General features: G+C 41.9%; 3 protein-coding genes and 1 long non-coding RNA gene across 6 annotated transcripts in view; 2 read left to right on the plus strand and 2 right to left on the minus strand.

Moving 5' to 3' along the window:
• Positions 1-217: 217 nt before the first annotated feature.
• On the minus strand, positions 218-1,643 carry dnajc30b (DnaJ (Hsp40) homolog, subfamily C, member 30b). The gene has a single exon (XM_046389253.1). The coding sequence runs from the start codon at positions 1,596-1,598 to the stop codon at positions 411-413; it is 1,188 nt and encodes a 395-aa protein (XP_046245209.1). The 5' UTR covers positions 1,599-1,643; the 3' UTR covers positions 218-410.
• A 535-nt stretch (positions 1,644-2,178) lies between these two features.
• On the plus strand, positions 2,179-6,778 carry bud23 (BUD23 rRNA methyltransferase and ribosome maturation factor). The gene is made up of 12 exons (XM_046389258.1): positions 2,179-2,414; positions 2,723-2,760; positions 3,109-3,204; positions 3,542-3,624; positions 4,394-4,490; positions 4,602-4,698; positions 4,789-4,839; positions 4,930-5,015; positions 5,236-5,281; positions 5,375-5,436; positions 6,096-6,185; positions 6,332-6,778. Exons 1-12 carry the CDS (start codon positions 2,367-2,369, stop codon positions 6,384-6,386), a joined length of 849 nt encoding a protein of 282 aa, XP_046245214.1. The 5' UTR covers positions 2,179-2,366; the 3' UTR covers positions 6,387-6,778.
• A 3,896-nt stretch (positions 6,779-10,674) lies between these two features.
• Positions 10,675-12,391, minus strand: LOC124059346. Its single transcript, XR_006843388.1, has 3 exons — positions 12,260-12,391; positions 11,615-11,706; positions 10,675-10,795 (listed from the first exon to the last, which is right to left on the minus strand). It is a non-coding gene; the product is annotated as an uncharacterized LOC124059346 (long non-coding RNA).
• The window catches only part of stx1a (syntaxin 1A (brain)), a 47,455-nt gene continuing 31,190 nt past the window's right edge, over positions 11,645-27,909 (plus strand). For all 3 annotated transcript variants that reach the window (XM_046389256.1, XM_046389254.1, XM_046389257.1), the window contains exons 1-3: positions 11,645-11,731; positions 19,689-19,766; positions 25,556-25,655. In XM_046389256.1, coding sequence (XP_046245212.1) covers positions 11,660-11,731; positions 19,689-19,766; positions 25,556-25,655 — 250 coding nt within the window. In that variant the 5' untranslated portion in view covers positions 11,645-11,659. The remainder of the gene's footprint in view (positions 11,732-19,688; positions 19,767-25,555; positions 25,656-27,909) is intronic.

Consider the following 27,909-nt stretch of genomic DNA (forward strand, 5'->3'; position numbering starts at 1 on the left):
GTAATTTGCTCTTAGTTCACTATGTTGCAGGCTGACAACATAATAATTATAATCCATCCATTTTATATACCACTGATCTGTCAGGGTCGGGGGCTGGAGCCTATCCCAGCTGACTACAGGCGAGATGCGCGCACACACACACACACACACACACACACACCTAGGAACAATGTAGAGTAGCCAGTTAACCTAATGTGCATGTTTTTGGGATTGTGGGAGGAAGCCAGAGTACCCAGAGAAAACCTACACAGGCACAGGGAGAACATGCAAACTCCACACAGAAGGGCCCAGACTGGGATTCGAACCTGGAACCCTCTTTCTGTGAGGCCACCATAACAATAAATTTAACTGTCAGAAATTGTGCAACACCTGGAAGCTTATGGTGACATGTCCGGTGGCTTCTTTATATTTCAGGGCTTATTGAGACCAAAAAAAATTAGGCCTGCCATGGACAGCAGCATCACTACAGCCATCTCTAACATTTTAGCATGCTTCCACTTTTTAGCATCTTTCTCCTTCTGCTCCTGCATGTACTGCCTCCAGGCTCTCAGGTTTCTCTCCCTCCGCAGCTGCTCACCGTAGTGAGCCTGATAAAAGGCATCAAAATCAAACATGGTCTTCCCCCCAGTTTGGGAGAACTGCCTGACTCTCTGTTGATACTTCTGCTGCGGGGAGCCTGTAGATCTGCTCGTGGTCTCTTTGGAGGATGGTCTCCCTGCACTTTGAAAATCTGACTGGCTCAGAATGCCGTGGTCGTACTTCCTCCTCAGGCTGATATTTCCCAGCACTGTGTAGGCCTCGCTGATCTCAGAGAAGCACTTGGTGGCCTCCTCATTACCCGGGTTCTTGTCAGGGTGGTAGATGAAGGACTGTTTATAGTAGGCCGTCTTGATCTGGGACTGTGTGGCACTGGGTGACACTCTGAGGATGTCATAATAGGCCGTCCTGCTTCTGTACAGTGGAGGAGCCTCTTTTGAGCTGCTGTCACTCCTCCAGCTGTAGCTTCTACTAGTTGTAGCTATTTGCAGAGAATCGTGATGCAGTTTCAGACACCTCTGTCTCAGTCCAGGACCTGGTCTCTCTGAGTCCTGCTCTGCCAGAAAGAAGACGACTGTACAGAAAGCTCTGACCTGCTGAGGGCAGCTGAAGTTGTTGTCAGGGTGGATGGAAACAGCTCTTCTGGTCCAGGACGTCATCCTGCCAGGCAGCAGCTTCTCCTGGAGCATAGGCTGCAATCTTGCAGAGAGGTACAGGGCTGTTTTATAAGCTTGCAGGCTTTCTCTGGTTTGAACAAAGCCAATAAAACGGGATGGATCCAACTCCAAAGAAACGGCACAACATAAAGTCCCATTTGCCTGTTGACTTTCACTTGCTCCCACTCTGGGAAGTTTTGCTGAGTTGCGTTGTGTTGCTCTTCTTTTTGCCACGGGCCGACGTGGATCCTTTGTGGTTTCATCTCTTCTCCGACTCTCAGTGAAGGTGCAGTTAACTAGCAGGGGTTCGGGACTTTCTCCAGCGCACACCGGTCGTCCATGTCTGTTTCTGAGAGCCGAGAGACGACAGGCCGCGATCCCCAGCCGCTGACCGACCTCTGCCATTTCACCAAGATCGCACCGGTAAGCATTCCGGAAAACAACTGCAGCTTCCTGCTACGTCACACAACAAAGAGCCAATAAGAGTCAATGTTTATAGGAAGTACTTTCCATGCGCGATCAATCTCCATGAAGAATACGGAGAAAAAAACAAAATAATGTCTATTAATAATGTATTTCTTGGATGACAGATAGCCAACAACAGTCTTCGAATCGGCTTGTTTTACGCTTATATGCACACATTTGAAAGGTACAACGTCTTCTTGAAAATAAATTGAAACTTTCGCTAAATGCGTTGTGTAAAAATACCCTGAGGTTCAATGAAAGATGAGATGAGTTACAAAGGAAATCCTACAGTTTAAGAACACATTGAGAGTAAGTCGGGTAAATATATAAATGTTTATACTAATGACTCAAGAGATCCTGAAAACAGAAGAGTGGACTACTGATTTGCTTTCTGCCTTCAGGACATTCAAGGGGGAAGAGAGGGGCAGAACTAGACGAGACATAGGAGACCATAATGCAAACAGGATAGGAAATACGCTTAACTTCAACAGTGGGAGGCAGCAAAGTACTTGTCGGTGCTTCGTCTGCCGGAATAGAAAAAGAAAGAGAAGGAGAAGAAGAAGAAGAAAGCCGTTCTTGCGTCGCTTGCGTGTGACGTAATTGTTTCGCACATGCGGCTCTTCAGCTATCATAACATTTAGTTTTTTTATGAACTGATATTATAAATTAACTGTTGATTTTCACACACGGACACACAAAGAGACAGTCATGGCCTCCAGCTGTCGACGGCCTGAACACACAGCTCCTCCGGAAGTGGTCAGTGATTCGGTTTATTGTCGTTTTTCGCTGCTAGCCTAAGCTAAAGCTAGTCTTGCCTGGAGTATTTTGAGTCTTTAAAGGTCCCTTCAGCTGGCCATAAATTTAATAAATCACCAATGCTAGTTGGATTATAGACTCAGTAATCAATGTTTCTACATTTAATAAAGAACTTAGCTGCTGGTTTGTTAGTTTGTGTCTTTAATGTGGTATATTGAAGTCATTTGGAACTAAAGTGTTTCATGAAAAGCACAGTGCAGTCAGCCAGTGTCGCGTTTTGTTAATCTGGTGTGCTCTCATACCCGCAGTTCTACAATGAAGAAGAGGCGAAGAAATACTCTCAGAAGTGAGTCTTATTTGTGCATAACATCCTGACGTGACACTGAATTTGCTGTGTTTGGAGGGAAAGTCTACCTTAGTATAAAAAAATACACACACTCTGGTGTCAGATGTGGGACAATATTTAATTCACTGCAGAAACACTCACTTATTCATAACTTATTCAGGTGGAAAATGAAATCAAAGCCCACAGAATGTTGAGCCAGTAATTCACGTGTATCACATCATCAGTTCCAGTTTGCGTTATACAGAGACAATTGTAGATCAAGGATTAAAATGTACTAAATTCAACGTATGTAAAGCTTGAGTTTGTTATATATAGTTCTAACTGAGATCTCTCTTTGTTGCCTCACAGCTCTCGAATGATTGAGATCCAGACCCAGATGTCAGAGAGAGCCGTAGAGCTTTTAAACCTGCCTGAGGGACAGCCATGCTTCCTGCTGGATGTGGGGTGAGTGGGTGACTCTGACTATGTTTGCATACAGCACTACACTGCAACCTTGATAACATTAAGAAATAATACAGTGATTGTCTTCTGTAAAATCATCATGAGATGAGGAGTTGTATAAATTTCCCTTCGGGGATAAATAAAGGAATTCTGATTCTGAAACGGATGTTCAGTGTGTCTTGTTGCCAACTGAGACATTTTTCGATATGTTTATGCATAATACTTCGACATTTTCGGGATTTTGCTGGATCAGTAATCCAGCTTGTTGACATGCACACATGACACATGCACACGTGGGTGTTTGTGACGTGGAGGACTCAGACGACTCTCTGTCTCTCAGGTGCGGCTCTGGTCTCAGTGGAGACTACCTGTCAGAGGAGGGACACTACTGGGTTGGAGTCGATATCAGCACTGCAATGCTGGGTTTGTATGACATTGTTACATTTAAGCTACAGCTGGATGATGTACCAATATAATGTTGATGATACAATATTATGCTAAATGTCTTAGGCGATAATGGAGATCTTAATAATAATATAAATCTGATATAATATAGGAAATGGACTGACAAAAACATAGCTGAGGGAGATGAGTAGTTACTCCACTTGCTGTGTTTTCATATTGATATCACTGATGATGATTTCTCAAAATCCTTCACATCAGTACTGGTTGAAAGCAATCACTGTGTTTTCCTATTGTGTTAGAACCAGATTGTAGTCCATAAAACCTCATAATCAGACAAATCTTTTACAAATAATAAAAAAATAAGACTGCAGACTCTTTCTTGGTTTTGCACACTAATGTCTACATTTGAGAACACACAATGAGGTGCAGACCAGCATCCGGTTCAGTGCAGGTCCATAAGACTTTAAATTTGTTGCAGAACTTTTTGCACCAGAAAATTTCAGCTTCTCTGCCTTCTTCATGATGGTGATGTTTGGTGCTGGTAATTTCTGGTTTCATTATACACAATGTTACGCTGAGCCTCATGACTTATAGATCACCAAAATACAAATATAAGCAACACTGCCTTCATCTTTCATTAAAAGTGTGTCTTGTTTTATGTTTCACAGTTTTGCATATTAAGCAGATTAAATCAGAGGTTTGTGTCTCATCCCTGTCAGTGACATTTTAACCGTTGTATAAAATAACTTTCATTTCTCATGTTTTCTTCTCTGCTTCGCTGTGACAGATGTTGCTCTGGACAGAGACGTAGAAGGAGACCTTTTAGTGGGGGACATGGGCCAGGGGATGCCTTTCCGACCTGGCACCTTTGACGGCTGTATCAGGTGCAGGACAAAACATGGTTAAAAGCAAGAATTTTTTTTTCTCTGAATTCATTTTAAATAGTTTCTGACTCCATTTTTTTCTTACTCTGTTTTTCTTTGATTCCCTTTCAGTATCTCTGCCCTGCAGTGGCTCTGTAATGCAGACAAGAGGACACATAGTCCTCCAAAGAGACTCTATACCTTCTTTAGTACTCTGTACTCTACTCTGGTGAGGTTTTATCACAGCTGCTGTCTTCTTCAACAAGAATTCAAGCATCCATGTACCTTATTTGATTTCTCATTTCTCTTTGTCTTTCAGTCAAGAGGCTCACGTGCAATTTTTCAACTTTATCCAGAAAACTCAGAACAGGTGATATAACTTGTTAGTTTTGCATGTATAATCAGATCTTTTCTCCAGATTCTCTTACTTAGCATCAGTCTTCTTCTTCCCTCTCTAAAGCTTGAGCTGATCACGACGCAGGCAATGAGGGCAGGATTCGGTGGAGGCATGGTGGTGGATTACCCCAACAGCAGCAAGGCTAAAAAGTCAGTACCTATCAGAAGCTGGGCTTTTATTTTGACACGTTCAGCTGCGGATGTCTGCAATTGATTCCTTCTTAATGGCCTGTGAAATTAGTATCAGTGTACTTGCAACACAACGTTAATTAGAACAGGATGACGTTCTTATTGACTCGACTGTCTCATTAGCCCTGTAATGAATTATTGCACATTAAAATGTGCATTTACACACCGTGTTTGTGTCCAGGTTTTTCCTGTGTTTGTTCGCTGGAACAACAGGAGTTCTTCCCAAAGTAAGAAACAGACGTTTGGGGATATTATGGGTGCCTGCATTTCATTTTAGCCACATTATGATCACTGTATTATCTTTTTTTTATCCATTTCAGGGATTAGGATCAGAAACTTCAGACAGAGCTGCTTCAAACCAGGTCCAGTTTTCAGGACAAAGGTAAAGCACTCACAGCAAAGGAACCGCTCAGTCTGAGTAATCAGGTTATTGTGATAGTTTGATTAATCTGTTTACATGGTTGGAAGTTTACAGTTTGGTTCAGTCACCAGAGTTTATCTGGATTTATTTGTTTGTTGATGTATTTTACTCAAACAGATGCAACAGGATGCCATTTGAGCATCAGATGAAAATTATTAAAATGTTTTTGCCATTTCTTTGGTTTTCTTAATGTCATTAACTGCTATATCTATTTCCTTTTTTAAAAAGTTACTTTTAGACAAAACAATTAATAGATAATGAGAATAACTGTTGGTTGCAGCCCTGTTATACACTGATTAGGATAATCCCTGTTTTGGCCATTTAGAAATTCTGTATTATTACTTTACATTAGGATAGCGAGAAGGTCTTGGCCGTGATGCATGCAGGTTCATTCATACCTGCTTTGATGAAGCCAAAAGGCCGAGAGAAATCTGAAAAGGTTGTCGTCCTGTCTGACTTCAAACCCTGTCAGGCAGCTTTTCCTCCCTTTTACATAGCGGTGCTTCTCTTGCCCCTCCTGGTTGCACAAAGAGGCTGGATGTGTGAAACTCTCTGAATCAGTTTCGAATGCAGTTTCATTTTAAACGAGCTTAAGAGGACACATTTTGTCTTTCGCAAAGATGTCGGTTCAAGAACATGAAGGGGAAATCAGCTAAGAAGGGGCGAGATTGGGTCTTGGAGAAGAAGGAGAGGAGGAGAAGACAGGGAAGGTATGCACTTGACACTGAAATATTCATAAAATATTGATGTTCTAAATAATGTAATAAACTTAAGTTTAGCTTAGCTGTATTCTGTAACACTTGCTGATGCATCTTCCCTCACTGCTACTGTGTTTTGTTTTGTTTTTGGCCTGCAGGGAGGTTCGACCTGACACAAAATACACCGGACGTCAGAGGAAACCACATTTTTAGCTCTGACTCAGGCAGCTGTGCCTTCAGTAGCCCTCATCTGTACCACCACACACACACACACACACACACACACACACAGATACAATCACCTCAGGAACTGCAGAGTGCTCGGACTTCATTTTTTAACTCTTAAATTCAGGTTGATAAGATGCAAGATATTTGGTGTTATATATTTGGAGTGTTTGGCAGTTTGTCTCTCACTCTGCATGTTCACATTGACTGGAAGACTGACATCTGCAGTACTTACTGGTGACACAAAACACAATGGAGACAACATGGAGATAACAGCACAAACGCTGTTATAGAAATAAAACAGTTTCTGTAAATGAGCTCTGTTCAGCTGTACAGTGTATTATCTGCAGTATTTTTACAATTAAAAATCTGCAAAAATAGAATATTATCATGTATATTTATTATTTTTTCTGAATATAGAAGAATTTGAACGGAAAACATCCATACGTTTATGAAACTGCACTGTTTCATAATCCCATTTAATAAAAACCAACAAGGAGAAAAGTCAGTTTGAAGAAAAACACCTTTGCTCAAAGGAGAAAATGGAACAAAATGAACATTCAGATAAAATTAGATTACCTTAGATTTGATGGTTTGTGCAGATGGTTTATACAAGACATCCTGCATAACACGAAGACACTCGTGCTGACTTAATTCAAATCTGTCGAAACAATGAAACACCACATTAATGGATAAATAAAGAATTGTGCCTTTAAAAACAAGCTCAAAAGGGCGGTCAAAGGCATTTCGAGGAAAGAAGAAAGAAAACGAATTGTATTTTATTATCCAGAATAAAAGCAAATTTAAGAAGCAACAAGCAAATTGGTTTTGTTTTTTTCTACATCCTAATTAATTTCGAGATGTTTTGCACATGTCCGACAGAGGTCGCTGTGCGCCTTTTCACAATGCAAACCACCTGGGCGTTATCTCTGAACCTGCTCAATCGATAACCAAACTCTGAGGTGGTCATTTCTTGTTAATCCAGCCTTCAGACTGACTTTAACGGAACAGAAAGAAACTTCTACAGGATACTCATTAAACTAAAGAAAGGTCAATTAGCGCGAACTGAAGAGGAAGTTAAAGGTGTGTAATGGGTTAACGGCGGAAGGCCTCGCCTCACCTTTAGTGCGCGTCACCCGGCTCTGTAAAGTGGTCCCACCATCCCCGTATCTTTAAGGGAGGAGGGGGGAAATCCATCGCCTCTCGCCGCCGCCAGACGCGCATCCTCGCTCCGGTCGGTGTCACATCAGCCTGTCGGTCTCCGCCCCGCCGCTCCGTCACCTCACACATCCGCAAGACAACGGGAACAGAGGGGATAAGAGTGATTTACCGGAGCCATGAAGGACCGCATGCAAGAACTTCGACATGTAAGTTACTGTTTGTTTCTTTTTAAATGGTCAGGATTCACCTGTTCTGTGAACGGAGGCTTTATCAACGCGCTTTTGGATGATGTTAAAGCGCACTGAGAAAGCGCAGATCCACGGAGCCGGCTGCGCGGATTGAGCAACAGTTGTGACTCTCAGGGTCCGATGGAGGCTGAGGTTTTGTGTTTTATCAGAGGCAACAGACGCATATTGCTGCCATGCTTTGCTGTGTGTGTGTGTCTGTGTGAGAGAAAAGCAGGAAAGAAACCCAGCTGAGGTGAATGATTTCAGGTGTTCAATCAAAGTAAAAACCTTCTCACTCCCTCGTATCAAACCGAAACATCACTTTGATCTTCCTGCTTTTATTTTTAACATTATATGACAGCATGTCTCTGGGACTCCAAAGATGGTTTTTCAGGACAGACGCGTTGTGCTTAGTGGTGTTTGGTTTGGTTCATTCACTTAATATTCAGTGTTAGATTGTATTTTTAAAAAAAAAAAAATCAGGCAGAATTTAATAGTTATCCACAAACAGATTTTTTTCCCTATCTGCAGACTTTGTAGAAATTACCGGTGAATGTGTGTGTTTTCATCCATCTGAACAACTATGTCTGTGTGTGATTGGAATAGGAGATTGGTCCCAGCTCGCCCATTTTACCTGTTAAATGTCCTCCCCCTGCGCGTCACAGGCGATCTAACAGAAAAAACATTTAACCAAGCACACTGGGCACAGTGTTTTCTGTCTTACATCCTCTAATCATGAAAATGAAATCTATGAACTCCCTCTCTCTATAGATATAAATACATATATTGTATGTTTAAACTTGTTGCTCAAAGCCATTTGTGGTTAAATTTGGGGATAAAATGAGACCATTGTCTCACTGATTAGGTTTAGTGGGAGTATCCTTCGGAATGCAGCTTTTGAGCTTGATGTGTGTGTGTGTAGCCATGTGTGATGGGGGTGGCCATTGTCAGAGCTGGGTAATTGGCAGTTAAGCTGAGGAGAGAGAGGGCAAACAATCTATGGCTCCTCAGCTTTCAGTGAAGATCTAGCTATGAATTGGCCTCAAGGGAGACAATCCAGCCCTGCCAAGTGTGTGTGTTTGTTTCTGTGTGTTTGAGAGAGGCGTGTCTCCAGCCTGCCATGCTGCCTCCACACAGTGTTGGTGGGATGCTGTTGCACAGTTGGGAGAGACAGAGAAATCTACTAAATCTTCTTCACCAGCTTCAGTGAGAAGCCTCCACCAGTATTCAGTCAAAGTGTTCAGACTCATCAGAAATTGTCTGCCAGCTGCTGATTCTACTTTTAGTTATTATTTCTGATCATTTCTTTCATGTCTGAGAAATGGCTGCTGGAGCAGCTCCTGCCAGGTCAGTTCCAGACCATCCAGACCAAATAAAATTGAAGTAAAGTGCAAGTCGCAGACAGTTATTTCCCATCAGTGTGAGATTAATATTGTTTTCCATTTATAGTCTCAAGTTAATGCAGCTTCTTCAATCTCATGAAGATGCCTCAGTGGCACCAGGCAACATATTGTAACAGTACAGACAAGGATAGATGTTGGAAGCTCTGAACTAATGGTTAGTAAACAAGGGCTAAAACTCATTGTTGTTTTCAATATTGATTAATCAGTCTGTTTTTTTAAAGAAATTATTGGAATAGAAGATAGTGAAAAATGCCCAAAACGAGATCCCAGGACTCTGGGCTCAAAATGGATTTTTGGACATCTTGTTTTGTCAAATAAGATAGATAGATAAGAAGACAAAAAGTATTGGGTCGCACCTATTTATTATTGAATTCAGGTGTGATGTGGGGCTGTTGTTCAGGGACTGGGCTCGGCCGCTTACTTCCAGTGAAGAGAATTCTTAATGTTTCAGCATACCAAGACATTTTGGACAATGCTGTGCTTCCAACTTTGTGGCAGCAGTTTGGTGAAGGCCCTTTGCTATTCCAGCATGACTGTGCCCCAGTGCACAAAGCAAAGAGTCCATAAAGACATGGTTGGATGAGGAAGAACATGACTGATCCACACAGAGTCCTGACCTCAACTCCATCCAACACCTTTGGGATGAACTGGAACAGAGACTGTGAGTCAGGCCTTTTCGTCCAACATCAGTGTCTGACCTCACAAATGCTCTACTGCATGAATGGGCAAAAATTCCCACAGAAACAAAATCTTGTGGAAAGCCTTCCCAGAAGAGATGTTAGATAGAAGCTACTGTAGCTCCAAAGCTGTCTGTGTATTTAGAATGTGATGCCATTGAAGTCCCTGTTGTCTATATAGTGACAAAAGGGCTTTAAAACAAACAAAAGTAAAGGCTGGAATCACTATTACTATTCTATAAAATGTTGTAAGTTGTACAAGTGACCCTGCTGAGATGTGCTGGTGAGAGCTCAGTGTGTTATTACCAACACTTTAACTCAGTTTGTGATATTGGGTTTGACATCAACGGTGTACTTAGTGATTTTTTTTATGACACCCAACAACAATTATCTGTGTTGTAGTTCTCTTCTTCATGGGGGCATCATCTCAAACCCTACAACCAACGGGACTAACCCAGCGCATACTGTTTCTTGCTGGGCTGTCACTGGCCTGTGCTTCCAATATTTAAACAAATGTCCCGGAAATACTGACATTAAAGTGAAAATAAAAGCAAAAAATTAAATAAAAAAAACACAATTACGCAGACATTTCATTTTAGAATGAATGCAATGTCAATTATGAAATAAGAAATAATTAGTGGCAAGAGAACCACCATGCAGCGTGCAGATGTGTATCTTCTGTCTCCACTGTGTAGTTGTAATAGCATGGTGGAGGGTGTAGGTGTCCCATGATCCTGGACACTTTTGGCCCTGGTAGGTAGGGTTTCCCAAACCAAGACTTTGCTCTTCAAAGACCTCAGTGGATAGGCAAATGGAAAAGGGCAACCAGGGGAGCCTGGTGGAGCTTGCCTTGGGAGGAGGCCATCCAGATCAGTGCCCCCATGAGGTGTGAGCTGTCTTTCAGAGCCTGCTCCCACCACAACCCAGACCTACATAAGTGGACAAAAACTGATGGATTGGTGAGGATTTTGAAAAGTGAGTTATGTCACAGCTAAATAATTAAATGTCTTCTGTCTATTGATTTGACTGGACTGGACTGCACACATTCAAGGTAGTTGGAAAATGGATTCCTGCAAGATGTTTGAGCGGAGCCACATAAAAAAGGACCAAATATCTCCCAGTGAATTGGAAAGAAAAATGGGAGATTTGGGGTATTTCTGCCTGAGGACTTAAGACTAAATCTATTAAATTAACTTTCCAACTCTCAGTGGGCCCAAGCTGCATGTAGACTGCAGCCTGCAGTACAAAACAGGTGGATAACCTGGACTGGGGTTTTTTCCATTTATTATCATATAAACACAAGTGGGAATTTGCCTGCCCAACCTGTGACCAGTGCCCTCCAGCCTGCTGTGGCATAGGGTGAAATAATTAACTTCAGATAATATCCAAAACACTTCTCGCATAAATGTTAATTTTACAAACTGAGAACAGGAGCAGCCCTGAGCTTTGCAGATTTCGTGTCCTCTGTGTGTTTGTGTGTTGTTGTTGTTTTTTCGGAGAGTCACACACTGCAAGTTTACTCACCCATGTACTTGTGTGTCATTTTGGCAGGAAATTGAGGTTTGCTCATATGTGTGTGAGGGTGCAGGTTCTGCTCCAACATTGCCCATATGCACATAAAGCTACTTTATGAGCTCAACACCTGCCTACGACTCAGCCCTTCGAGTAGCTCATTAACTCGCTGCCTAAAAACTGCCAATCTCAGTAACTGGGATGGTCATACGTCCTCTCCCCTCCCTTCCCCTCACCTCATCCCATCGCTCCCAGTTGGCCAAGCAGTGATTTAGTGACAGATGGCGCAGATAAGATGCGTTTGTCAGCCTTCTTCAAGCTCTGAAACCTACAGGGGGACACATGATGATGAGGTTATTACAGATTTCACACAGCACAGTGACTGTTATCAATCAAACATGATTGTTTATCTCCTCGTTTTTTTCCTGACGTTTTATCAGCTCATTTGATTGAACGCATCTACCTGTTTTCCCATCTGCATCTCTTTTTAATAACAACCCTCTGTCCTCTTCCATCCTCTTGGTAACGGTGAGTTCCTCCATTACTGCTCTTTGCTCTTTCCCTATCAGTGATATATCAGACGGCTTCCTGTCCTCCCGTACATTTTCCTTTCGTTTCTCCCTTCTGTCTTTTCTGTGCAGCCTTGTTAGTCAGTGTTATTATTGGTTCAGGCAGCTCTTTGTGAGTGTGTGTGGCGGGGCTACTCACTGTCACTGGCTGTTTGGCGTTAGAGTGACACATTAACTAATAGGATGGATGTGGAGCACCGACTCAGAGGCCATGTGTGCTTTTTACCCTCTCGTTTCTTTTTATTATCTCTTCTCCTTTTTCTCATGCTCACATCCATCTCCCTTGTATCCCTCTTTATTCCATGCTCTTACCTCTTTTCCTTCTGTCCTTGGCCTGATCTTGGCTGTTGACACTTCTTCAGTGACGCAAACAATGCCGAGGAAGAAAAGAACCACTCTGGTTGCTGTTGAACTGAACACTGGCGGTAGAGGGGTCAGAGGTTTTATTTGTCCGCGGTCAAAGCTCTGTAAACAATCAGATCGTTTGGCGGTGTCACCGGGAGTTTTTTGCTCCACAGATGAGTAGCGCAGAAGACAAAGTAGCAGAAAAATGCGCCGTCATCATCATGTATTATCACTATTAACCATGAGAAAGGCACACACGCTCACGAGTACATCATTCATCAACACGTAGAGGCTGAATAATTACATTAATGAGCCATGAAACGAGTGTGACCGATCTGGCATTTCACCAGGGACTTGTCTGTCTTTGCAAATGAGGTGAGTTGCAATGATATCCGATATGTGGGCTCCTAATAGGTGTAGGAATTGTGGTGCACTACAGCATCCTCACCCACACCAGTATGTTTTTGGTTTGTTTTTTTTTTTTCTGAGCTGTTCTCTACCTAAGTGTGATATCAGAGTCTGCTGGTGGGTTTTGTGGTTTTGACTGTGTGGTAAAATCTCGTTACTTGTTCTCCTTGCTTCTCGTAAAGAGCAGCAGCTGCCGAGGCGTCAGCTAATGGAGATTGTAATAACTATGGATGATTCTGTAATCAAACCTTCCAGCTCATCTTTGTTACCGCCTCTAAAATTTAATGTGTAATGTACCGACCTCACCTTTCACATCATCTCATAATCAATGGTATTAAAGTGTTAGAGAGGGATAATTCAATTTATCACAGATAATTTTGGAGATTACTGTCACCTGTCATTGACCTCATTAGGGTCTAAGTAGCTTTTTCTATCTTTGTTGGGTCATAATCTTTCATAATTCATTTTTATTCAATTCAGTTTTTATTGATAAAGGACCAAATCACAGCTAAAGTTATCCCATGATGCTTTCCAAACACTCTGTAATGTACAGAGACCCAATAAGCACTTGGCGACAGTGGCAGACAGAAAAAACTGCTTTCATAGAGCATAATAAATCATAATACAGAGTGACTTATTAAATGATGAATTGTTTAATGAATTGTGATGCACTTTTTTTTGACATTCTAAAGACCGGCAATAAATTAATCAAGAAAATGAAAGGCAGATTTCTTGATATTGAAAATAATCTCTTTAATTTTGTATATTTTCTATATCACTGTCTCATTTCACATCTGTTTTCTGATGTTTTTCTTGGCTTTTCTCTGCACCCATCGTCCTAAAGCTCTTTCCTCTCACCCTCCGGCTGCCATGATTCTTTTCCTACACATATTGCCATTCGCTGACATCCCTCTCGCTCTCTGTTACATTTCCCCCTATATATACACTATAATTGTGTTAGTGGGGCATTGGTGCTGTCATAATCCTTCATGGTCAGGGAGTAACAGACTGATGCGCTCTGAACAGATTCCATAGGGCAAGAAGGAGAAGGGATTGGGGGTGGGAGAAGCCATGGCATAAGTGATGACAGCACCTCTCTTTTCCCTGCCTGTGATTTGTCATTGAAGTTCGGCTGAAGCTTTATGACATTTTCTCACCCACTCCTGCAACGCTGAACGCTGGCTGACCACCCGCAGCTGTCCACATGCACACACAGGGAAGCCATGTTTGTGTGTGGACATCCTCAATGGTGTGTAATTTATGGTATCTTATCCATACCCATCGGCCAGTTATGTGCTAACAAGCTCAAATGGAAGTAAGCGTCCATGATTTAGTCTAAAAGGTCAGTCATCTCATCTGGGTCCCTGTGGCAGAAAACAAGCCCTCTGTGAGTGCTGGCAGCTGTGGACATTTGAATGCGGACCTGATATTGATCATTATTGATCTGTGCAAAGACGTGCAATTATGCATTAGAAGTCATTATTTAACCTTTTACAGTGTGGCAGTTTGTAAATTTGTATTTAGTCGTGTTTTAATAGCATCACTTTGATGATTTCAGTGTTAAAGGTCAGCAAGATGTGACGAAGGCAGGGGGAGGAGAGGGATGAAAGGAAAGAGGAATAGCAAAAGAGGGATAAAATCTGGGATAAGATTAATTGAGGGTAAAGAGATTGCACGAGGAAGACTAAGAAGTTCGAGTTTGATGTTTTACTCAGGACGTTGTAAAGAGACAGACACAGCATAAAAACACCTGGTGCAAGTAGAAATGGAACGATGAATGTTGATGTGGTCTTGACGAGGGATATTGGGATATAAATAAGAAAAGACAAAGTGAGGCCATGAGAGGGAGATTGAGACGAAGGTAACTGAGTCCATGTTGTGTGGGCCAGATGCTGTGGTGAAGCTGAAGTCTGGAGGAAGGAGAGCGAGAGAGAAGGAGGCGAGAGAATGATGGACAGGGAGAATGAGAAAGAGAAAAGAAGATGATTAAAGGGGGGGGGGCACTGAGGAGGATTGTTAGGAAAAGGAAATTGTTGCACATGCACACACTTTGACTCTGCGCTGCTGTTGAGGCGGTGGCAGTGTTTCATCTCTTCTCCCACCCACATTATTCTTCTTTGTGTAGCTCCTGAACCCTGCTCAGTGTGGCCAGGGCTGATGAAATGGTCTTAACCTCAGCCAGATCTGTTTTTCACTGGAATGCAAAGCGTCTGTGCTCGAGAAACTACATTTATTTGAACACAGTCAAACTCAAGGAAATATCATACATGTGTTACCAGTTAGCGGTTAGCAATGACATTTTTTTAAAAATGCTTTTTAAAGGTCACCGGAGAAATGTTTACCGAGTTTGAGGGTTTGAATTCAGGATCTGTAGTTTTATCAGCAGGAGTGCATTGATCAGTTATAGCACATGCAACACATCTGCAGAATGTCACACTGGCCATCTGATTTTCTTCAAAATTTCCTCCTGGTGTTGTTGTCAGTGAGGAGACAGCACAGTAATGTGAAAGGGACTGACTGAGTTTTACATTTGGCTGGCTCAATCTATCACTTCCTGTGTCCTCTCGTCACCCACGCTGCTCTCTGGTTGTGTAATTGTCCTGTCTCGATAGCCCTGCACTGTGTCCTCCTCCTTCTCCTCCTCCTCCATCATTTACTCGGACAGTCAATCAGTCAGTCAGTCAGCCAGTCAGTCATGAGATGTTGATTTGTGTCACTTTCTCTGCCACCAGTGCTCTGCTGCTTTTGATAAATTGAAACATTTTTTTCTTTTAGTTCTATTTTTTTTTATCCACATTACATTCCTGTAAAATTCCACACTCGTTTGTTGCGTTTTTTTTTTTTAGATAATCTGTGAATTTACTTGACTTATTTCTTTTCAGGCACTTCCATGTTATTAAATTGGATACATCAGGGCTTTCAGAAAAATCAGTCGTCATCAGCCGTTTGATGTTGACATGAACTCTGTTTACAAGTTGGAAAATCGTAATTACGGTCATTACTGGGAACATGAACACCACATAAGGCAAAGGTTAGGGGCTGGAGAATGCTGTCTTATGTGTGTGTGTGTGTGTGTGTGTGTGTGTGTGTGTGTGTGTGCGTGTGTGTGTGTGTGTGTGTGCACTCTGCCAGAGCTACACACTCCATCAGCAGCAAAGCTTTGCCAGCAATTCAGTTTTTACTGTTTATATCTTTGTATTTGCCTACTGTAGGACACATGAATACTTCATCAAATCTTCAAGCGTGTGTGTGTGTGTGTGTGTGAGAGAGAGAGAGAGAGAGAGAGAGCAAGCGATTGAGCACACATTCATAATGAATGTTATCTAGCTGTGTAACGATAATAAATCTGGTTATGCTCCCAGTATTCCTGTGTGCAGTTGACACAGATTTTTGTGAGTCATTTCTAATGGGACTACGGGAAGCCGCTTGAATTGGCTTTAATACAAAAGATGCAGGAAACAGGTCTGCTTTAATATGGAAACACAAAAGGACAATAATGTACTGCCCACATGGGTTTCCGTCACTACTTGAACCATCTCCCTCTCGGCACTCTTATATTCTCAAACAGGAAGAGGGGCATACATACACTCTCGCTTGATCATCCCTCCCTCTCCATCTGATCTGACGATTTACACATGAACAACATGCGCTCGTTGTGTGTGTGTCTTCTTATTGCGCATACAGTTACTGCTTTCAGTTACTGTTGTGTTGCTCTGCTTGTCCTCCTCTTTTTGTCTACGCTGACATCAGCTGTGGTCCTCGCAGCTGCTGCTCACTAGACGTCTGCTTTATCTCTCGCTCTCTCACTCTTGGACCTGACTTCCTCCTCCTCCTGTTTGCACTGGATGTGCAGGCACTGCCTTTTGTCTTTATGGAGTGACTCCCTGCTGGCATGGTGCCTAGAACAACTCTCTAATCTAATAAACAGAATAATCAGGCCACTGCTCCTGCCGGGGTGTTTCACCCCCAGAGGCAGAGTGAATTTAAGGGTTATGGCCTAATGGGGGACCGGCTTGTTTAGGCCTTGTTCCCTCTGTGTGTTAACCATCTGTTGTATGTTATCATTGTGTCAGCTGTGGTGTGTATGTATGTTTGCGTGTTTGGCTCAGAGCATCTGCTGTTTGTGGACAGTTGAGTCCAAGTCTGTGGGCTGACTCAAGAGTGTGCAGCACAGAAGTCCTCTTTCAGCCTCTTTGTGGCTCAGCAGGAGCTTCAGATGTGGGTGGGAGGTGCAGGTTTGGGGTGCACTGCTCGGTCTTCTCCCCTCCTGACCACTCAAAGTAAATCCTCCTCTCTCTGCAGGAGATACAGCATCTCTCTGTGGAGGCAGAACAAGCTACTGGTGCTCTCAAAGCTTATTCTGATTCCCTGCTTGTTCCTCCTCCTCCTCCTCCTCCTCCTCCTCCTCCTCCTCTGCCTCCTGCTGCTGATGCTGCTGCCTCTTTTCTCTCTGCTTCTAGCAGTCTGCAGTTCCTGAAATGCACCTCATTGTCAAACCTTTATTTATTAATACCATGTGAACAGTTTTGCTCCAAAATGCCACACCACCCTGACTGTTGTCATGAAACATTAAAGATAAGCTCTCTAAATGGGAATCTTGAGACATTCAGTTGCTTTGGACAGAATTATTTTATTTTCCCAAATGTTATGTTGTGTTTTTGGATTAATGTTGTTGGATTAAATATAGCCTGAGTGGGTTTCGAAGGCGTGATCACAGTGGTTCTGCATTCCTCTCGCTTAGTTTTACGCCAGTTGTCTCACCATCTCTCGCTGAAGTCTGTCCCCTCAGATGTTTTTTTTTTTCTTCTCAAAGAACTGGTTCCTCTCCCACTGGTCTCCTCCCCATTTCCCTTCATTTCTTCCCCATCAGTGTCTGCACATCACATATTAACTCTCAAACAAATGCAAATAAGTCAAGGGTTGACTTATTTGAATTAGATGGGGCTTATAATACATTACGAATGCATATTCTTACCTTAACACACCTCACCTCAACAAATATTAAACAGTTAAGAAGGAACCAGCTGTTTCATATATCCATTGCAAGCCATTTATTCTCCTAAAAATGGCTCCCCTGACTTATTATACAATGAAGAAGTTTCTCCTGCCTCATGCCTCCTGGTGCTTATAATGGAGTCACATTAATGACTTTGTCTGGATGAACCTGGCCGACTGCCTGCACTCATGGAAGGCATAAAAATAATATCCTGATACTCTTTTCCTGATAGTCTTTGTGGTTTTTAAATATTAATTGGACCTAATGGTTTATAGATTTGTTTTCAAATGTTGGGGTGCTCAGTTGTAGAAATTGTAGGGCATTGTTCTCAGCAGTGCCTTTTTAAGAAGGCAATGTATGGAAACTGCGACTTTGACAGTGGCTTCTACTCCACAGCACACTACATGGAAATCCCATCATTTTGAACGAACAAGGCTCGAGGGGTTTTTTCCTCTTGATCATTGAGATTAGAATTGGGAGGCTTGCAGGAAGCCGGAGATTGCCTTCTGATGAAAAGGGGAAATAAATAAAATAATTTTGATACACAGTGCTAAAATGTGCAGATTGTATAAAGAAAAATACTCATTAGGAATTCACAGGTGACATATTGTATTCAAATTATAGCGAATTATATTATATTCAGTTTACTATTATATTCTGTATGATAGAAACATCCTCACACCATCTACTTGTCATCAGCTGTCAACCACTAGATTAATTCACCACATTTTTCTGCTGTAAAGTAGTCCAGAATTCATTCATACTATATACATCATATGTCAGCTACCTTAATCTAGTTTGTGTCTCTGAGCTTCATTCTGCTCTTGGAAAATTTCTGGAACGAGAATATGGAGTGATTTCAGCCAAAAGACGAAAACCGCACTCCCTCCCCACAATGCTGACAAGCAGCGGCTCTCAGAGACCGTTAATAGGGGATTGAATTAGTTTGACAGGGTCTAGATGAATGAGATGAAACCACATGAGATCCCTGCTAATGCAGTGTAATGGCTGATATGTAATTAGAAATTAGTGTTTCAGAATGAATCATTAGTGAGATGCTGGAAAGTTTGTTTTAGTTCTGAAGTTTTACAGGCTGTAAATGCCCAATTAGTCATTTTTATGACCATGTAAATCTATTTTAGGTGTTGTTATAGTTTGAGTTGGAGAGCTACATATTTTTTTTCTGAAGTTTTGCAGAACTGAACAGTTCTGAGCAATTCCAGACCTTGCTGATGTTAACATATCATTTTGCAGCTCTACCACTTTTAATTCTTTTCGTACTTATACTTTTCTTCTTGCAGTCAAAGATGATGAAAGCAGCGTCCACTATAGCTGTCCATTTGACAGAATATCCATATTTACTGTCTTGCACAGATTTACCAATCATCAATAACACTGTCACCTACACAACTGAGATACAACATGTTAATTAGTGAGCTTTAGAGATGTTAAATTTTGCTACCTTTGGACAGAGATTGGTTAGATGCCCCCCCCCCTTTCCAATCTTTGTGCTAAGCTAAGCTAGCTGTTTTTAGCTGTAGCTTCGTATTTACCGGATAGACACAAGAGTGGTGTCGATCTTCTCGTCTTACTCTCAACAAGAAAGACAAATGAGTGTGTTTCCCAAAAGACTATTCTTTCAAGCTGAAATGTTTATATGTCATCTGTCAACGCTGGTGAGTGGGTGTGCAAAAGTCAAGGTGATCTCTTCCCCTCAGTCCTAATTTAATAATAACTTGCTAATCACTCGACCTGTGGCTCTAATTACAAGTGTCATTAAGTGCTCCTTGTTTCTAATCAGTCGATAGGTAGAGAGGTGGGCAGAGTGTTAATACTGTTCTAGTTAACCTTGAATTATGCTTTACACGATCAGCGTCGTTGTAGAACATGTCTTACTTATAACACCAAAGTCTTTTGAATTATTTCACTGAACATGTTTATCTTTTTTCTGTTTCAAATAATTCTTAACCGTGTGTGTGTGTGTGTGTCCAGGGGAAGGAGACGACAGAGGAGGAGGACGAAGTTGCTGTGGGGATGGAGAAAGGATTCATGGATGAATTCTTTGAACAGGTTTGTTTCTCTCACCGTCCTGATCTCTCCTTCCTCCCCCTTTCTCTCTGTCTTCTTTTTTTTTTTCTTGTTCACACATTTAATGGGTTGATAATAAGCCAATGATTTGCCATCATAAATTAAAGTCTAGGTAATTTGCTTCACCACAATCTGCCTGGGTAGCATTCGTCTCCTGATACTGAATCTAATTGTGTTGGTTTTTCAGAGTTCTGTAATCAAACTCATGCCATTTCTCTTCTCTGGAGAGCATTGATATGATTTATAGCTATTGATGTTGTTGCTGGTGTGGCCTGGATCGTTACGTATTTTATTTCATTTCAAATGACCTTCATTGATTCAAGAGCATAGCAATGCGCTTCTTGTCCAGCTCTGAATAACAACATGACTTATTTCTTTTTTCTCATGTGCATGACTGTATGCACCAGGCCTGCGCAAAACTGCATTTATGCATGCATTTGGAAGTGTTTTTTTTCTGTTCATGCTGTGCACACGTGCTGGGAACACAAACTGAACATAAGTCAAAGCTCTCAGTGGGGGGGGCTGCTAGATACATCCACCGCAACGAGTGGTTTAAAAGGAAAAAGCAAAGTAATTCAGCTGAAAAAGGAGGAAGGCTGAGGGAGCCTTTATATTTACTATATAATCCATATTTATGACCATTCATCGTGTCTTTTGCCCTTCATCGCGGCTGTATTTCTCATATTTTATGATGCAGTAGTTCTAGTTTTTTCAGACACCTGTGTATATCAATTCAACGTACATGGGGGCATTAACTTTGAAGTCTTTAAATCACCATTACAAATGCTGCTACAGTGGTAGGTCGTTTGAGGTTGAATGTCATTAATCAGTTATGAAAGAGCTCTGACAATTTGCACTTTGTTATGTGAGTTTTCAAAGCGGCATGAGACAGCAAACACATCACCAAAGAGGCTAAATAATCTGTGACCGAGCTGCAGGTGCATCAAATCGTGTGCAGCTATTTAATACGCCGGGGAGAACAGTCTCGAAAATCATGACGGGAAACACAGACAAACATTCACAATCAGCGGCAGCTGTCACATGCTGTAACTAACCGATAGGCATATGGCTTATTCATTCTGCATCCTTATCACCTGAAGTGATTTCTATCAACGTAAAGGAGCAGCTGAGGCCTACGCTTGTGAAGCCTCATCTTGGCCGCTTATGTCTTATTCTTTCAGGCACAACTCGAACCTTGTGAGCATATCTGATATAGTCAGGACGACCAACAAATCGACAGCCACAGTCCCTGAAATGAGAGCATAGCATTACTTCAGGCAGAACGCTGAAGTTGTGCTTGTTTTAGCTGATCTGATCTGAATCATAAATGGCACAAAAAAGTTATTCCTCATCACCAGTAGCTTCAGGTACATCGTCTTCTTTTCCTGAGCTACTGCCAGCAAAGCCTTCCAGTTTCAAAGAAATTGCTGCTCTGCACTAAACCTGACACCCAAACGCTGCTGCTTTTTAACACCATATAATGTTTGAATTAAATCAATGAATTAGACAGGGTGTAATATAGTCCCAAGTGGCTAGTCCCCAGTTATGCATTGAAGTTTTTGGCAACACACCATTTATGGAGAGAAAGACATGCTGTCAGTTTGAAAGTGTTGATCTTCATCTTGACAGCATCAAACTGAGGTTCAAACTGCTTCATAGGTTATCAAAAGTCTAATAAGACCAAAAGGACAGCATCATCTGCCAAATTAAATTGAATTCATCTGCCAAATTAAATTAGATTATCCAGTTTCATGAGGAAAATCCAAACAAAGACCTCACTTGGAGCGTATAAGGAATGTATACTAGGAATGTCCCATTCACCCAGCAACAGAAGTCTAGATATATAACTTACATTCTTCTTTCTATTTTTTAGTCCAGTTTAGTTCCTATCAAGTAGGCTTTTATGTCTGCATCAAGCACTAAATCCTTTGAGTTTGACAATCAATATGGGGTTACTACATGGTATTACCTTAAAATTACACCTTAAACACTGTGATTGTGTTTTAAGCTCAGAGGGAACACTGCAGTCTGCAGCATTTCTCCCACATTTGTCTGCTCTCATTTCTGTTCTGCTGCTGCTTGTCAGCACCTGACAAGACTGTCTTTATCCATCCTAGATATTGAAACATACGTCTCTTTATCAGTCTGGATATATCAAGTCTGTTTCATTTATCTCAAGCAAAAAAGTGTAGAACGAGAAATTTGTGTGAAATGTGGAGACAGACAGCAGAATAGTTTGACACTGGAGCAAGAAGCCAGAGGGGATGGAGGAATGAGAGTGATATGGAGATATTAGACAGCAGGACCAAAGAGGAGGAACATGTAACAGAGGGAGATGTAGATGGTGAAGAGAGCAGAGGGAGAGAAGGAGTAATCAGGCTCTCACCCTGACTGGGTGTTTTAATTAAGCCTTCAGTGGTGATCTGGGAAGATGGCAGACGGTGGAGAGAGATGGCTGCAGCCCTCTGTCCTTCACTCACCCCATAAACATGGCTGTCACAGCGTGGTGGATATTGATTTCATAATGCGTTTGTGGCTGTATCGCATCCCATACCGTGCAGCATGTCTGTATGTTCAGGTGGATTTAATCACCTAAATGGGAATTAAATTTAGATTCTCAGAATATTTGCATGATTGACACAACCATAAAAGAAACTGTTGATCATCACAGAGGAAGAGCTTTACTGTTATATATGGGTGGCATATTTCTTCATAATTTGTCAACTTCATAGCTTGTCAAACTAAACCATGTAGAAAGACAACCTGGCCTGTGACTGAGTTTTGAAATGACTGAGTTTTCTGGAGTGGTTGAATCACTATAGACGAGAGCTGCAATGAAGTCCTTCTGCTATGTTCAACAGCAGGTACGACATCTGACGTAGGCTGTGCCTCAACACTTTATGGCCTTCAGGCTGGATATGTAAGAACCGATCTGCACCATATGTTGCATGTTGATTTCACACCTTCGATAGACATGTGTGCATGCATGTGTCTGCAATATGAGATGCTTCGTTGAGGCTTTAACCGTATGCAGTCATGAACTAGACTGTAGCTAAGACTAGGACAAAATGCAAACAACATTAAAATCTAAACTATTACAGTTTCATGATGCTGTAAAAGGTTTGTTTACATCAGTATTTTAGTAAAGTATGCTTATACATTGAATTATAATGTATTTAGAAACAGACAGACAACAACCCTCAAGGAGTGAGACAAAGAAAAACTACTTACAATGAAGGAAAATCCTAATGTTTCAGCATATCAAGACATTTTGGACAATGCTGTGCTTCCAACTTTGTGGCAACAGTTTGGTGAAGGCCCTTTCCTATTCCAGCATGACTGTGCTCCAGTGCACAAAGCAAAGTCCATAAAAACATGGTTGAATGAGGAAGAACTTGACTGGCCCACACAGAGTCCTGACCTCAACCCCATCCAACACCTTTGGGATGAACTGGAACAGAGACTGTGAGTCAGGCCTTTTTGTCCAAGATCAGTGCCTGACCTCACAAATGCTTGTGGAAAGCCTTCCCAGAAAAGTGAAAGCTGTTGTAGTTGCAAAGCTGTCTGTGTATTTAGAATGTGATTCCATTAAAATCCCTGTTGGTGTAAAGGTCACGTGTCCCAATACTCTGTCAATATAGTGTAATTGATTAAAAATATTCCAACCTTATGTTTATGTGTCTGCCATTCTGCAAGATGCAGAGAAGCACCATTACATTTGTCAGTGCTCTTCTTTAATCGAGTAGCAAGGCTCATAACACACACCCAACATCCTTCACCGGGTGATGCAAGGATGAAGTGAGCTAAAGCAAGACAGACTCACTGTGGCCCCAAGCTTTCTTATCATTGTCGTCACCAGATAAAAATCTGACTTTTATTTGAAGAAATTAAATTAGATGATGTGAAGCCGGAAAATAGCCTTTATTTATTTCAAATTTGGTGCATTTGGCTGGTTGACGACGAGGCCTTTGGACCATATCCATCAAAACATCATGTTCTAAATGAGCAGGTCAAGTTCATGAAAAGTTACAGAATACAGAATCACTAACACAAGCAGAAGTGGTTATGTTAGTGTTTGTGTGTATTTTTATTTGATTCTGCATGTATGCAAGCTTTTGAAATTGGATTTTCTCCCACACCAATAAAATTTGCCTGATGTCTTTTGAGACATGAGAGATGCACCATGACTCACTAACACATGGGCTCTAAACTGAGACAGCTTAGAGTGGTTTCATCTTCTCTTCCTCCCTTTATTCCTGTCTCACTCTTACTTTATAATATTGTGATCTCTCCACACCTGCCTGTCTTACTTTATTAAACTTGCCCCTCATCGTGTCTTCTGTAGCGCCTGGTCTCTCCCCAGTGGACTTCCACAGCCAGTTATGTTGTTATTAAAAAAACAGACCCAATCAGCAGTTAATTAAAGAGATAATGGGAGAATAATGACCATGGCCGGGAGGAGGAAAACTTAAGAATTATATGGATGGAGGGAAGGATGCACTGCTGATCTGTGAGAGGTGAAAACTGGACTGCAAATGGAAATGTCAAGCCAGAGACATGCACAGGGAAATGACAACAGACGGGATCGTATAGAAGAACGAAGGGAGAACAGACTGACGTGTAGTGGTGCAGGTGTAGAGGAGGAGAAAGTGATCGTGGGTGGATGACAGACTGAGATGAAAGTAGGGATTGATGAAGTCACAGACAGATGTGACCTGCTGCTCGTCCAGCTGTTGCCTGAGCCAGAGGCAGCACCGCTGGTGATGAGCCAGCAGGACGTGGAGCGTGGAGGTGATTGGTGAGAATGTCAAACCTGGATCTTGGTGGCAGATGATGCTGTGAAGTTCAGAGTTCAAAAAGAGGATGTGAATGTGATCCAATTCCAGAGTTGGCTTCCTTTAATGCAGTTAGTCATGTGCTTAAAGGAATAATTCAACATTGTAGAAGGCTCTTTACTCTCTTGGGTCCATAAAGAAATGGTTTTCTGAGTTTGAATGACCACAGCCCCATCCAACACCTTTGAGATGAACTTGAAGGCAGACCATGTCCCAGGCGTTATTGCTCAACATCATCCCAACCTCACTAAAGCTTGTGTGGCTGAATGGGAGCAAATCCCTGCAGCCAGTGTTCAAAATTTAATAAAAAGCCTTTCAGGAAGTGCTGTTAAAGCAGCAGATTAATGCCTAAGTTTTTGTAATGAGATATTTAATGATCAGATGTGGGTATAAGTGTTAGTTATCCACATACTTTTCACCATGTAGTGTAGCCACACCCTCTTTTGCCGCTTTGTGCAGCTACTTTTTTCCACAGTCTTTAAGCCTTGAGTCACACATTCACACTTCAGTATTCAGGTTGTAAAGACTCAGGTGACTGTTGGCTTTCTGTATCAGAAGTCAAGTCATTTTTACTGCACATAGTGGAATAACATCCATTTGAGGATGGAAGGAGGATGTAGCCTCATTTATACTCTTGATAACAGCTGTAGTTTGATGGGGGTGTCTGTGTATAGTGATTTAATCCCCACAGTCCACACAGCACAGACATACACAAGGAGAGAAATCATGACAGATAAACATGAAAAACCTTTTTATATGTGTGTGTGCTGTCACTTAAAGCTGGTTCACTCTGCTTTCATTCTGCCTCTAATATGATAATGACATCTTCACTTCAGTTTCTATCAACATCACTCGGGCTAATCACTGGTGCTTTCTGCCTCGGCACTGAGGAGATGTAAAGTGCCTTTCGGTCTCTCTCTCTCTCTCTCTTGACAGGTGGAAGAGATCCGAGGTTTTATCGAATCTCTGGCAGAGAAAGTTGAGGAGGTGAAGAGGAAGCACAGTGCCATCCTCGCCTCACCTAACCCTGATGAAAGTAAGGCTTTCTCCTGTTTCCTCGTTTAATTTTCTCAAATGTAATTAACTCTGGGAATCAAGCTCAACATACCAGGCCCTTCACAACTCTTAGGCGTCCAAAAATACTGTATTTTGATTATGAGAGTACTTGAGTACTTCGGTCCAAGTGGAACTTTTGTACTTGCCTTGACTTGTCTACTATCTGATTGACCGGTTGCATTTTTATGCTGTGGTTCGTACAGGTGAGATACGCTGGAAGATCTTAAATAAATTTGAAGTTTTTCACCACAGAAACTTTTCTTTTGAGGAACCCAGCCACTGCCTACCCTACAAGCTAGGCTTGACTGGAACTTTTAGGGCAGGGTTTGCAGGACTGAACGTTTCTTCAATCCTAAAATGAGAAGGTACACAGTGACAGGCCAGTTTCTTTATAAGGACGAGGGGTTAGATTTGATGAAATTAGAAACAAGTTCAAAGAGCATCCAACAAGAGTGTGTAAGACAAAGAGAAGTCCTGAGAGAATAAAACCAGTGATTTGTGTCACGTGACAGTAAATACAAAAACTACAATTGGCAAATAAATCCATTGTGCCTAATCTTCAGAGTGCTTCAGATGTGTCGGAAATGTGAACAGAACTGCACTGAAGGGGTTTTGACTTTTTTTGTTCTTGTGGCTTCGTAGTTCCTGTAACTGTTTGGTTGAGAAGTGGTGGAGAAGCAGATGTTTCATATGGAACAAGGGGTCACTGAATGTTTTGACGAGTGTGAAAATGATGTGAGTCACAGTGGCCTTCACATTCACCGTGGGCCAGTTTCCCTAGTGGCCCTAGACTGTTCTGTAGAGTCTGTCAGTCTTCATTTTGCTAATGCAAGTCAGACCATTTGGCATGACAACATAAGAGGAAAACATGGCTCATAATTTGTGGTTTGCAAGGAAAGTTGTGGAGCAGGCAACATAGTAACCTGCTGGAAACATTCAGCAGTGGGTCGCATTTCAGCTCTGTCACAGATTTCCTGCTAAATTCATTTTTGGATTATTTCCTCTTAAAAATGTTCCTTGAGGCAAAATATTCCTCAAGGCAAAAATTTTCTGTTGGGGTGAACGGAGAAGAGCAACAATGATGATAATGGAGATACAAATTTATCATCAAGAGGGGACCCAGCAGAAAGTAACTACACTCTCACCAGGATCTGGTCTCAATGACACATGATAGGAACGACTTCTCCTTCTGCCTGTCATAGTCATATGCAAACCACAGCTCTATAAATGCGTGAGGCACCACTGACAGTAAGTTGACATTGATGATGGATGACTGCAAACACAATCACATGGGGAGCTTTTCCAGTTCTTAGAAGAACAACAGTGCTGTATGTGATGTGTGTGCGAGGACTGCGAGGTACTGTGGCAGGACCAGAAACCTTGTTAAACATCTGAGATTTAATCACAATACACAATATGATGAGGTTATGCAGGGGAAATCTGAAGAGGAGGAGAAGAAAGGTGCTGCTACGGCGAGTCAGCCTTCAATCAATGAGTCCTTTGACACTGCAGGTATTATACAAGCGAGTGTGTAGGTATTGGCGATGTTCCTCACTGTCACTGACCGTGGGAAAGTGGCAGTGATACCAGCTTAGATTTTACTTGTATTAGATCGCAAAGGAAATCTGTGGTATTGCACATCACTATTTTGTGCTACTAGGTTATCTGTTGAATGAGTATGTCATGCTGCAGCAACAGGTTCTTCAGCTTAGGGACTGTATATTGTGAGTGCAGCTCATCGTTGTCAGCACTAATCATATCTAATCATAACTATCTCATGTATCCTTGTAAGAAAACAATATAGACCTAACAATGTCATAATGAGGGGCTCGGCGGTTAGCTCTGTCACCTCCTAGCAAGAAGGTTCCAGGTTCGAATCCTGGTCTGGGCCGTCCTGTGCCGAGTTTGCATGTTCTCCCTGTGTCTGTGTGGGTTTTCTCTGGGTTCTCCAGCTTCTCACAGATAGTACTCACAGATAGGATGTACACAAGCCAGCATGTTAATAATAGGAAATTTTTGCTGCACTTTTCCATTCTTGTATGACTAGCCTTCTAATAGTTGTGGCAATTCAATTCAATTTTATTTGTATAGCGCCTTTTACAACAAAATTGTCTCTAGGTTCTCTACAGAAACCCAGAGCCTGGACCCCTGAGCAAGGAAACAGTAGCAAGGAAAAACTCCCTTTTAACAGGCAGAAACCTTGAGCAGGACCCGGTTCACAAGGGAGAACCATC

This window comes from Scatophagus argus, chromosome 5 (assembly GCF_020382885.2).
Source record: "Scatophagus argus isolate fScaArg1 chromosome 5, fScaArg1.pri, whole genome shotgun sequence".
In the NCBI taxonomy this organism is placed as follows: domain Eukaryota; kingdom Metazoa; phylum Chordata; class Actinopteri; family Scatophagidae; genus Scatophagus; species Scatophagus argus.

Bases quoted from the DNA above. Each gene is read 5' to 3' on its own strand.
- bud23 (XM_046389258.1), top strand. From the start codon at position 2,367: ATGGCCTCCAGCTGTCGACGGCCTGAACACACAGCTCCTCCGGAAGTG. The intron at 4,699-4,788 runs GTGAGGTTTTAT...TTTGTCTTTCAG, and splicing joins GTACTCTGTACTCTACTCTG to TCAAGAGGCTCACGTGCAAT. The intron at 4,840-4,929 runs GTGATATAACTT...CCCTCTCTAAAG, and splicing joins ATCCAGAAAACTCAGAACAG to CTTGAGCTGATCACGACGCA.
- dnajc30b (XM_046389253.1), bottom strand. From the start codon at position 1,598: ATGGCAGAGGTCGGTCAGCGGCTGGGGATCGCGGCCTGTCGTCTCTCG.